Source organism: Procambarus clarkii, chromosome 28 (assembly GCF_040958095.1).
Source record: "Procambarus clarkii isolate CNS0578487 chromosome 28, FALCON_Pclarkii_2.0, whole genome shotgun sequence".
NCBI lineage: Eukaryota > Metazoa > Arthropoda > Malacostraca > Decapoda > Cambaridae > Procambarus > Procambarus clarkii.
Genome location: NC_091177.1, coordinates 42,769,276 through 42,782,025, shown reverse-complemented (window position 1 = coordinate 42,782,025; position 12,750 = coordinate 42,769,276). Strand labels below are relative to the sequence as shown.

Here is a 12,750-nt window from a genome sequence, read left to right as displayed (position 1 = left end):
ATTTCCTGCCCACCTAACCTATCAGAGGACCCTTAACTTACTGTCGTTGTAAAAAAAATCCCAAATTTATTTTCATATTTTTTTCATTTTCAAATTACGTCCAAATTTGGCCATACGGGCAAACGGCCAAAAGCGACGTTCTTTTTAAGATGACAGGTTGTCCAGGACTATCTACAAGACCAAGCAGTGATGTCACCCAGCCAGAGACAATGGACGTCTCTCTTCATAATTAATTATTTAGAGAAGGATGATGTATATTTGTTTAGCTAGGATGTAGTTTTTAAGTTAATAAAGTTGTCGCACACAGTTAACCACAGGAGTAGCCACAGGAGTATAACAATAGGAGTATAACCACTGGATTATAACCACAGGAGTTGTAAAAATAGGAGTATAACCACAGGAGTAACCACAGGAGTATAACCATAGGAGTATAACCACAGGAATAACCACAGGAATATAACCAAAGGAGTACAACCACATCATTATAACGACAGGAGTATATCCACACGAGTATTACCACAGGAGTACAAACACACGAGTATAAGAACAGACGTATAACCACACGAGTATAAGTATAACCACAGAAGTATAACCACAGCAGTAACCACAGCAGTAACCACAGCAGTAACCACGGGAGTAACTACAGCAGTAACCACGGGAGTAACCACAGCAGTAACCACAGCAGTAACCACAGCAGTAACCACGGGAGTAACCACAGCAGTAACCACAGCAGTAACCACAGCAGTAACCACAGCAGTAACCACGGGAGTTACCACGGGAGTTACCACAGCAGTAACCACGGGAGTAACCACAGCAGTAACCACAGCAGTAACCACAGCAGTAACCACAGGAGTAACTACAGCAGTAACCACGGGAGTAACCACAGCAGTAACCACAGCAGTAACCACAGGAGTAACCACAGGAGTAACCACAGCAGTAACCACGGGAGTAACCACAGCAGTAACCACGGGAGTTACCACGGGAGTTACCACAGCAGTAACCACAGCAGTAACCACGGGAGTAACCACAGCAGTAACCACAGCAGTAACCACAGGAGTAACTACAGCAGTAACCACGGGAGTAACCACAGCAGTAACCACAGCAGTAACCACAGCAGTAACCACGGGAGTAACCACAGCAGTAACCACAGCAGTAACCACGGGAGTAACCACGGGAGTAACTACGGGAGTAACCACAGCAGTAACCACGGGAGTAACCACAGCAGTAACCACAGGAGTAACTACTGCAGTAACCACAGCAGTAACCACAGCAGTAACCACGGGAGTAACCACAGCAGTAACCACAGCAGTAAACACGGGAGTAACCACAGCAGTAACCACAGCAGTAACCACAGCAGTAACCACGGGAGTAACCACAGCAGTAACCACAGCAGTAACCACAGCAGTAACCACGGGAGTAACCACAGCAGTAACCACAGCAGTAACCACGGGAGTAACCACAGCAGTAACCACACCAGTAACCACAGCAGTAACCACGGGAGTAACCACAGCAGTAACCACAGCAGTAACCACACCAGTAACCACAGCAGTAACCACAGCAGTAACCACAGCAGTAACCACGGCAGTAACCACAGCAGTAACCACAGCAGTAACCACGGGAGTAACCACAGCAGTAACCACAGCAGTAACCACAGCAGTAACCACAGCAGTAACCACAGCAATAACCACAACAGTAACCACAGCAGTAACCACAGCAGTAACCACAGCAGTAACCACAGCAGTAACCACAGCAGTAACTACAGGAGTAAGATACAAAATGTGATGTATTAGCAGATAGAAAATTTTTGCCAAATTAATGGTTGTATTTACATTTTTACTTTATAAAACTTTTTCTGGGATTGGAAAATATTCTCCATAAATCCCCGCAGTGAGGTGAGGATTACTGTTAACGTGTCAGTGTTCGCGTAATGAACATAAGGCTGACTGAGGGCTATGAGCTGAATTTCCAGATATTTACAGTTTCTCTGTTGTGACTGATGTGTTAAGTGTGGTAATATGGCGGTAAAGTGATCATTTAAGTGCGCGTACTGGACGGAAAGTTAATAATATAATGTGACCCATACTGTTGCTTAGATAGAACCTATTGTAGCGAGCGTCATTGTACGTTGAACGAACGTTGAACGAACGTAAAAGCTAAGAACGTACGAACGTTCGTCATTGTACATTGAACGAACGTTCGTACGTTCTTAGCTTTTACATAGTGTTCTAATAGTACGGAATTCTTTTTAAAATAAATGATGCTAAAACAAAACCTTAAATATTCCTAGGCCTTGTATAGCACATATATGTACTATATAAGGCCTCATATGTTGTGTATTAGGACTCAGGAAGGTTAGGATAGCCCTAACCAGATATAAACACATAAACTTAAGAATTAGTGATACCAGTCTAATAAGTTTGTGTAAGTTTACCAAAATATCAACTTAAAATATTAGTGCTAACTTGAGTGACATCGATGACCAAGAGGCAAGTTGGGAAATATTAAACACTGTTAAATTTATATATTTTTGTTATGGTAAACGTTTGTTTCCGTCGGTGTGAGAAAATTTGTTTTTTTCTAACACTTCTTTGATTTAATTTATTAATATTTTATCAAGACTAAAACCATGTCGAGGAGATACAGCTGTAGAGGAGATACAGCTGTAGAGGAGGTACAGCTGTAGAGGAGATACAGCTGTAGAGGAGATACAGCTGTCGAGGAGGTACAGCTGTCGAGGAGATACAGCTGTAGAGGAGATATAGCTGTAGAGGAGATACAGCTGAAGAGGAGATACAGCTGTAGAGGAGGTACAGCTGTAGAGGAGGTACAGCTGTAGAGGAGATACAGCTGTCGAGGAGATACAGCTGTAGAGGAGATACATCTGTCGAGGAGATACAGCTGTAGAGGAGATACAGCTGTCGAGGAGATACAGCTGTCGAGGAGATACATCTGTCGAGGAGGTACAGCTGTAGAGGAGATACAGCTGTAGAGGAGATACAGCTGTCGAGGAGGTACAGCTGTAGAGGAGATACAGCTGTAGAGGAGATACAGCTGTCGAGGAGGTACAGCTGTAGAGGAGATACAGCTGTAGAGGAGATACAGCTGTAGAGGAGATACAGCTGTAGAGGAGATACAGCTGTAGAGGAGATACAGCTGTCGAGGAGATACAGCTGTAGAGGAGGTACAGCTGTAGAGGAGATACAGCTGTCGAGGAGGTACAGCTGTAGAGGAGATACAGCCGTAGAGGAGATACAGCTGTAGAGGAGTTACAGCTGTCGAGGAGATACAGCTGTAGAGGAGATACAGCTGTAGAGGAGATACAGCTGTAGAGGAGATACAGCTGTCGAGGAGATACAGCTGTAGAGGAGATACATCTGTCGAGGAGGTACAGGTGTCGAGGAGATACAGCTGTAGAGGAGATACAGCTGTCGATTAGATACATCTGTCGAGGAGGTACAGCTGTAGAGGAGATACAGCTGTAGAGGAGATACCGCTGTCGAGGAGATACAGCTGTAGAGGAGATACAGCTGTAGAGGAGATACAGCTGTAGAGGAGATACAGCTGTCGAGGAGATACAGCTGTAGAGGAGATACATCTGTCGAGGAGGTACAGCTGTCGAGGAGATACAGCTGTAGAGGAGATATAGCTGTCGAGGAGATACAGCTGTAGAGGAGATACTGCTGTAGAGGAGATACAGCTGTAGAGGAGATACAGCTGTAGAGGAGATACAGCTGTAGACGAGATACAGCTGTAGAGGAGATACATTTGTGAAGGGTCACGTACCACAGCACCCACCCTACCTGACACCTGTGGCAGGGTCACTATAACACGTGCACCAGAGGATCGCGGGTGACACACATGTGACACATGTATGTGTCACATGTGTCACCCGCACGGACACTCCCCCACAACTAAGGGTCGATCCAAGTTAATTGATTCCCATGAAGCAAAATGGAATTGTTCCGAACACAAATAAAATTCTCAGTCAAAATAACTGGGAAAAGTAAAATAGTTCTTAATATTTCCACTCCACACCTGGTGCTGACGGCGTCTGGTGGCCCACACCTGGCGCTGACAGCGTCTGGTGGCCCACACCTGGTGCTGACGGCGTCTGGTGGCCCACACCTGGTGCTGATGGCGTCTGGTGGCCCACACCTGGTGCTGACGGCGTCTGGTGGCCCACACCTGGTGCTGACGGCGTCTGGTGGCCCACACCTGGTGCTGACGGCGTCTGGTGGCCCACACCTGGTGCTGACGGCGTCTGGTGGCCCACACCTGGCGCTGACGGCGTCTGGTGGCCCACACCTGGTGCTGACGGCGTCTGGTGGCCCACACCTGGTGCTGATGGCGTCTGGTGGCCCACACCTGGTGCTGACGGAGTCTGGTGGCCCACACCTGGCGCTGATGGCGTCTGGTGGCCCACACCTGGTGCTGATGGCGTCTGGTGGCCCACACCTGGCGCTGACGGCGTCTGGTGGCCCACACCTGGTGCTGACGGCGTCTGGTGGCCCACACCTGGCGCTGATGGCGTCTGGTGGCCCACACCTGGTGCTGATGGCGTCTGGTGGCCCACACCTGGCGCTGATGGCGTCTGGTGGCCCACACCTGGCGCTGATGGCGTCTGGTGGCCCACACCTGGTGCTGATGGCGTCTGGTGGCCCACACCTGGCGCTGATGGCGTCTGGTGGCCCACACCTGGCGCTGATGGCGTCTGGTGGCCCACACCTGGCGCTGATGGCGTCTGGTGGCCCACACCTGGCGCTGATGGCGTCTGGTGGCCCACACCTGGCGCTGATGGCGTCTGGTGGCCCACACCTGGTGCTGATGGCGTCTGGTGGCCCACACCTGGTGCTGATGGCGTCTGGTGGCCCACACCTGGCGCTGATGGCGTCTGGTGGCCCACACCTGGCGCTGATGGCGTCTGGTGGCCCACACCTGGTGCTGATGGCGTCTGGTGGCCCACACCTGGCGCTGACGGCGTCTGGTGGGCCACACCTGGCGCTGACGGCGTCTAGTGGCCCACACCTGGTGCTGACGGCGTCTGGTGGGCCACACCTGGCGCTGACTGCGTCTGGTAGTCCACACCTGGCGCTGACGGCGTCTGGTGATCCACACCTGGCGCTGACGGCGTCTGGTGATCCACACCTGGCGCTGACTGCGTCTGGTAGTCCACACCTGGCGCTGACGGCGTCTGGTGATCCACACCTGGCGCTGACTGCGTCTGGTGGCCCACACCTGGCGCTGACGGCGTTGTGATGGGCAACACCACACGCCATCCGATTGATGGTGTCTTTACCCAAATGCGTCCGTCTTGATAATGTTCATCTGCCTATCAATGATAATATAAGCATAAGCTACTGAATTATCACATGTTTCTGATAATGATCAGAAACCTCCAATTCCCCATGTTGCACGTAAAGGAGCCTACAAAAATACCTTCACCCAAGATTTTGCGACGAAATGGAATCACTCATGCTCACTTTTGGGTCCATTTTAAAGAAATGGTAAACCTGGAAACATGTCAGCTCTAAAAGCAGAGAAATTGATATAACGATAACCAGATTAAGGCTGGGACACACCAAACTAGCAGCACACAGCTCTAAGTACAGAACAGACATCAACGAACTCTGCATCCACTGTCAGGTGCCTGAAACAGTCGAACACTATCTCCTGCACTGCTTCCGACATTATAGTGCCAAAGTAAATTTCAAACAAGTACTTATCTCACTTAAAATACCCTTCACCATCGAGCATATATTAGGAGGCGGTGACCACTCGTCACAGGAAAAATACCAAATAGTCAAAGCACTGGTTAAATATCTGCAGTCGACCAACAAACTGGGTCACATCTGACCCGCGCCACATATATACCTGGCGCCACCAACAGCTAAACAGACAACAACTGCCTCGTCGCAGCACCAAGGATCAGCTGACGCCATAAACACAACACACCGCCCAACGGTGCGGCAAGTCTCCCTCTAACACACACCTCTGTTTTAGTCGCCGCTCCTCTGTCTACACCACAACACAACAAGCACTTTTGAAACTCTTATCATCCTCAACATAAACGCGTCTCCCAACATGTGTACTGGTGCAGTCATTGGAGGACAAACCCATCATGCTAACTGCACCTACTATCAAAAAGAAGAAGAAACAACAATTGCAAAAAATATGACGCCTTGGAATGCGATCTTGATTGCTCTGCATATTGTGTACTTACTGGTTAAGATCTTTAATCAAAACCAGATGTTGTGCTTTCAACAGAAATAAAGGAACTATCTCTTTATGTTCATCACGTCCTTTCTTTGCATGAGCGATGTAGTGACATCTTGTATTATCATCTCTTTCTAGTGAATATATAAAGCTCCTGACCTTGTTTATTTTTTCTGCCTTAGTTATATCCTCAAATGATACTGCTGAAGTTATATCAGCTGGCCTGGTAATATGTCTTAGACACCAACTCTCATAAAGTTAGGGATCAAGTTTTAAGGGCATATGAGATAACGCCTGTAGCTCACCGCCAGTCCTATCGTAGCCTAAGGCATACCCACAACGAACCTCTGATACTGAATTTGCAAATAGTCAGATACAGTTGTTTGAAAAATGAATATCTCAGCTAAATCCGAGATAATAGAAGCATTCAAAAATTTGTTTTTAATAGACTGATTTATATTGAATATATCAGAGCTGGTGGCACGGTACTTAATAGAGAGAATGGAGGTAAATACTAATCTTCATGATTTGGCCAAATTTGCAGATTTCCAGTTGGCGGGCAAAATGGTAAGTAAAAATACTTTTGTTCCCATGTTAACAACCCTTATACCGACAACCAGACTAGACTAGCCCAATTTAACCCTATAACTGTTGCGTCTTCTCTCTCAGACAAAACAAACCAGGGTAAATTGTCTGTAAAAAATCGCCTTGAATACTGCCATCCACCAATCAATTAACACCCAACCACTTCATTTGTTTACTGGTAATTCATGCAATTTCCCCTCAGGTCTGCTTAACAGACATAATGTTGCATACGGGGAGGACTATCCTTCAGAGGTCCTTGGAAAAATGAGAAATGCATGGAATATTGCAGCTGAAGCGTCCAAGAAGGCACGGACTCGGTAAGCTCATTTTTATGACAAGAAAGTGCGCCCCCTTGAGTTGAAGGAAGGAAGCCTCGTATTGAGAGTGAATGAGGCTGCGCCCGCCAATCAGAGCAGGAAACTAGCTCCGAGGTGGCGAGGACCATATAGAGTAATTAAAAGGGCGGGGCCGGTTAATCTTGTTATAAAAGGAGTGTTCGAGGACCAGGTGGAAAGGACAATTCATGTAAATAAATTGAAACAATATCATGCTAGAGAGGAATTAGAACTGCCTTCAGCGGGTCTAGTTCCTGACTCAGCAGTGCTGACTCATGGCTTCACCGACGAGTCAGAAGATGAGGATGACCCTCTGTCATCGCTCATTAGTAGTCAGGTGCAGTCTCGCCACCCTATGGTGACGAGATCTCGCGCTGTACAGTAAAGTAACTTCCTTGGTTAGTATAATTTAGTATTCATTAGATTTTCCTGTAAAGGCAATGAGATGTACTATGTCTATACTTGACTCAGGTAGCAACTTTTACCGTGCTCTTGGGTTCCACCTCCACCAAACCCAGAGTATATCTATGCTTCCGCTGTGTTGTGTCTGTCTGTTCCCAGGTCTGATTGGTACACCGACCCAGTTGTTCCAGCCACACGTGAACCCTTGTCTGTAAAGACCGAGGGGGGAGGCACGTTACACAAAGCCCTCCCCCCACCAGACCCAGTAACTCATACATCAGCAGGCGATGAGTCACAATAACGTGGCTGAAGTATGTTGACCAGACCACACACTAGAAATTGAAGGGACGACGACGTTTCGGTCCGTCCTGGACCATTCTCAAGTCGATTCGAGAATGGTCCAGGACGGACCGAAACGTCGTCGTCCCTTCAATTTCTAGTGTGTGGTCTGGTCAACTCATACATCAGTTACTTTGGGGAATGAGTGACTGTCCAAGAGTCACCCGGCCGACGCCCCACGTCACTAACGAGGTTGTCAGGGCCAGCGAGCTGTCCACATTATAGCAGTCACCGGAGGTGCCATACAACGCCGGGGTACCTGTCTCGAGATCACCACTACCTACCTGCTGCGTCATCAAGACTGCAGCCACTCCAGCAGTGTTGGAGGAGAGGTCAAGAAATGGAAAGCACGTAGCAGTACTCAAGAATTTCGCCGGAAGATTAATGATTACGTCATCTGAAGTAACCAGAAAGCGGAAATAAGGCGGTCACAGGTGGAAGGCACGGTTTCCCTACAGAGTACCGGGACTCGCCAATAGAAGGTCGCAAAATTGTCTCCTTTGGCCTAAAGTCGGCGGTACGAGGGTATACACAGTTGGTGTTTACGGCCTAGTAACCTGGTGACATCAAGAAACGCCTGAGATGACGTGAGCAATGATGGAAGACGAGATTCACCTGTTCTGCAAACAAGCAACCCGCCTCTACGACCTTCTGACACCACTCCTGCTAAGAGACACCGTTGGTACATCCAGTCCTGCTCTGCTGTGGTCATCTGCGACGTCAAGTTTAGCATCAAGACTGCCGTGTGAACTGTGATTGATATGAAGGCGTGTGGACTGTCGAGAGCAAGATTAATGGCCGAAGTAACAGTATTCTACAGCTGTCACTTGGCACTCAGCTCTACTACACTCTGCCGTCATTCAGGAGTACCGGATGGGAGTACAAGAGGACCAGGTATTGATGTCTACACATGGGGAGAAGCAAGATCGACACCGTCATCGTCAGCGACTACATTCAGCATCCAGCAGCATCGATTTTTTTTTCGATTACTCAATATGAACAATGGATACAAACAACAAAGTGGCTCTGAACATCTGTGTAAAGAACATCTGGACACTTTTGTTTAAATGTTGTAAAACAGATTTAGAATCAATACTTTTTAAATGTTGAAAAACAGATTTAAAATAATTCTGGTATAATATATGAAAATTTTACTCTATAAATTGGTCAGTAATCAAAATCGAAGCCCCTGTGTAATTGTCTCAGCCCAGAACAAACGGTTATGGAAAATTATGTTGTGCTATTTTTTTCAGAATGTTTGAACACAGGAGAGGCGGACCAATATAAACATTGACACTTCTAGTGAGTGAGAACACTTGGCTGTACAGTCAGCTGAAACCTGTGATATAGTATAGGAATTTTTTTTTATTTTTAGATACATGTAATAAACGTTAGGTGTGTTCCTTAACATGTCAAGGTTGACATTGATGGGGAGTGGTTAGTACACGGATGTGAACTTGATAGTTCCGTAGTACGCTCCCGGATGACTGAAAGTTCAGTCTGATGATATAACTTTAATGGTTGTTTGAGCACGGTGTGGCCGGCTCTAGAGGACACACGAACTTGGCTAGTGAAGAGCCAAGAGAGTTTAATAGCTAGTCTTTGATGGTAGAGTAGGGACATGTTATTTAGCTATGTCAGTAAGGATAGGATGTATGTTTCCTGATATTGGAGGATTGCTGTCAGTTGACAGCTGAGAAATTTATGAAATGTGAACATGTTTATTATGATGTTGGACTATTATTTGTCAAATTTTATTAGTTAGGTTAGCTTTTGTTTGTGGCATGAGTTGAATTGTGGGTTTGGATACTAAACCTCGTGATTTTTAACAAATTAACAAGGTTTACTAAGTGCTTGTGCGGGGGGGGGGGGGGGTTGGTTGTAACAAACTAGGCTGTTGTAAGAATTATTCCAGAAGGTTCCAGAAGTTTCGGGTAGAGACCTGACCTCTCAACGCACATTCCCCTGGGGATTAGCAGGTCTGAGTCACAAATGGCGGGCATCTTTGTTCATAGTTTTGTATAATGAACCATCCTATAGTATTCAGTAATTTAGAGAAATTAGCCTTTATTCATTTTGTATTAAAATTGTATTGTATAATAGTACTGGGTACAATATCAAGAGTATTCTAATTATTGAGTTTAAGTCACCATCAGTGACGTCACGAATCAGATCTAAGTTGTAAGGCGGAGTGACCGGCGGTCATAGGTCATCAGGGTTGACATGTCTACTATTTCTCAAAGTTCAATTAACCATTTTGGGGATCGGGAACAGCTCTGCCGTTAGATGTTTGTGTAATTTAATTTCAGTAAAATAATTCAACCAGTCTGGATCAATTAAGTACAACAGAGGTTAATTGCTATAACTTAACCTTGCTAAGTAACTGGGTAAGCGATGCGGAACAATACAATGCTCTAGTGTGGGCTAGACCAGACGAGGACAGATCAGTGTGGACTCCAGATCTACTGGGAGAGGTCACCCATCTTACCTCTCCCAAGGCCAGCCCCCAACATCTAGCTGGTTGCCCAAGGTATAGTTGCTATGGTTATGTATAGGGATAGTCTCATTGCCATTCAGGTCAAGTAGGGAGTGTTAAAGTGACAGGGAGTGAACATATTTAGATTTTGTTTTAGTTTTTCTTTTAATAAATTAATTAGTTAATAATTTGCATTTTTATTGTTTCCATTTTTTTTATGTTTACTTGTCCTGGTCACGTGGTCCACACGAGGCAGAGTTGTATTGGGCGCCGATTCTAACATCGAATCGGAATCCATCATTACCGTGTAACTTATTCCACACTCAAGGTCATCGGTTATAGTGGGGATCAAGCCCCAAGGTTGATTAATTAGCGTGATCGATCCAGACCTCGATCATTGCTCGTGTTACTGGTCTGGTGGTGGCGGCGGAGGCGACTCTAGGGTTTTGCTCAAAGCCTAGGTCACGTCATGCTGGGTGTTGAATCCTAAGTCGGTCAATCGTCTTAGGACCACGTGGCGTGGAGTTGGCTTTGGTAAAAGTTTTGGAGTCCCTTGTAGAGATTAAAAAGTAAGAATACGGGTAGAGGGGGAAAAGAAGAAGGAAAGAGAAGTAGAGAACCCCCCTACCCGTGTTACACAACCACCATGCCCCTAGCACCACCACACAACCATCATGCCCCTAGCACCACCACACAACCATCATGCCCCTAGCACCAGCACACAACCATCATGCCCCTAGCACCACCACACAACCCTCATGCCCCTAGCACCACTACACAACCATCATGCCCCTAGCACCAGCACACAACCATCATGCCCCTAGCACCAGCACACAACCATCATGCCCCTAGCACCACCACACAACCACCATGCCCCTAGCACCACCACACAACCATCATGCCCCTAGCACCACCACACAACCACCATGCCCCTAGCACCGCCACACAACCATCATGCCCCTAGCACCACCACACAACCACCATGCCCCTAGCACCACCACACAGGCCTCATGCTACACCGCCACATAACTCGTGGACGCTAGTGTGGTGGTCGGGGCGAGGGACCAGCTTCCATCCATTAGAGTCATTACACAGCGCCAAGCTCACACGCTCCCGCCTCTGAATGGTCAATTAGAGATGATCCACAGCCGCACCAATTCAATTTGAGAGCTCACCTTGGGTGGAGGACGGAGGAGACATACAGGCAGTTCTTGACATTTAAACCAACAAAAAATGTTTGATCGTGTGGACCAGATGGTGTCCAGTGCTCGCTGGTCGGTCGTTAGAGTATGTGATAGATGGGTGGCCATCTATTAATGAGGGGTCTCCCAGGCTACTGGTGTACTGGTAATACTTACAATATGTACTCAGTATATGTACTCAGCATATATGCTTTGAATATATGCTCAGAATAAGTACTGAGCATGTGTTCTCTGAGTAAGTACTCAGTATATTTTCTCTGAATAAGTACTGTTAAGACCCCATGTAGCCTAGGTAGGACGAGTCTACCCCAGTGAGAGTTATTCAGCATTCTGTACCTGACTGAGAGGTCAGAGGAAAGATGCATATATTAAATATATAATAAACTTCAGTGAATAATTTTAAAATATGGGCAGAGGATGTGTATTTAAATAAGTGACAAGGAATGAGACGTCGATACTTTGGTGACATGACGTGAGGCTAGCAGGAGGTCGTGACCTCACTTGAGTCACAGCAGTCATCAGAGATGGTTTGTACGTCGTGATCTCCCGGAAGGAGGAAGAATATAGGTCCCTGTGTTAGTGGCAGAGCGAAGGCTACTTGTTCCCAAGTGTAGGGAAGCTGTTGGGCACTTAGTACACCAATTCTATGTGTTTTGATAATTAGAGGCGGCCTGGAAGTGTTTGGCCTTTGTGGAACTCTATTTGTGTTGCTTCTTCAAGAGGAAGGAAAGAAGAAAGAGTTTCTGTTGTGGAGCCTGTTGGGCGACTCCATGTACTCAAGTCAGGACTAGGAGAAGCCTTGTCTGTTGTGGAGCCTGTTGGGCGACTCCATGTACTCAAGTCAGGACTAGGAGAAGCCTTGTCTGTTGTGGAGCCTGTTGGGCGACTCCATGTACTCAAGTCAGGACTAGGAGAAGCCTTGTGAAGCAGTCCTATAGCGATTTTTGTGGGTGTCCTGTGTGAGCGCCATTGTTGAGGACCCGGGCCTGAGCGCTCCCTACGTCATAGTTTCTGCGGTAAGCTCATGTACCAGTTGTTATAGTGGTTGCCTGCGCATGACCGTGTGCGCAGCGATCATGGCAAGTGTTTATGCATGATGGGGGCCTCGTAGCCTGGTGGATAGCGCGCACGACTCGTAATTCTGTGGCGCGGGTTCGATTCCCGCACGAGGCAGAAACAAATGGGCAAAGTTTCTTTC

At 47.0% G+C, this 12,750-nt stretch overlaps 1 protein-coding gene across 1 annotated transcript; it reads right to left on the bottom strand.

Annotated features, from left to right (window-relative positions):
- Positions 1-482: 482 nt before the first annotated feature.
- On the bottom strand, positions 483-5,276 carry LOC138369472 (ice-structuring glycoprotein-like). The gene is made up of 3 exons (XM_069332727.1): positions 4,036-5,276; positions 2,659-3,731; positions 483-1,756 (listed from the first exon to the last, which is right to left on the bottom strand). The coding sequence occupies exons 1-3, from the start codon at positions 5,274-5,276 to the stop codon at positions 483-485; spliced, it is 3,588 nt and encodes a 1,195-aa protein (XP_069188828.1).
- Between the last annotated feature and the right edge of the window lie 7,474 nt (positions 5,277-12,750).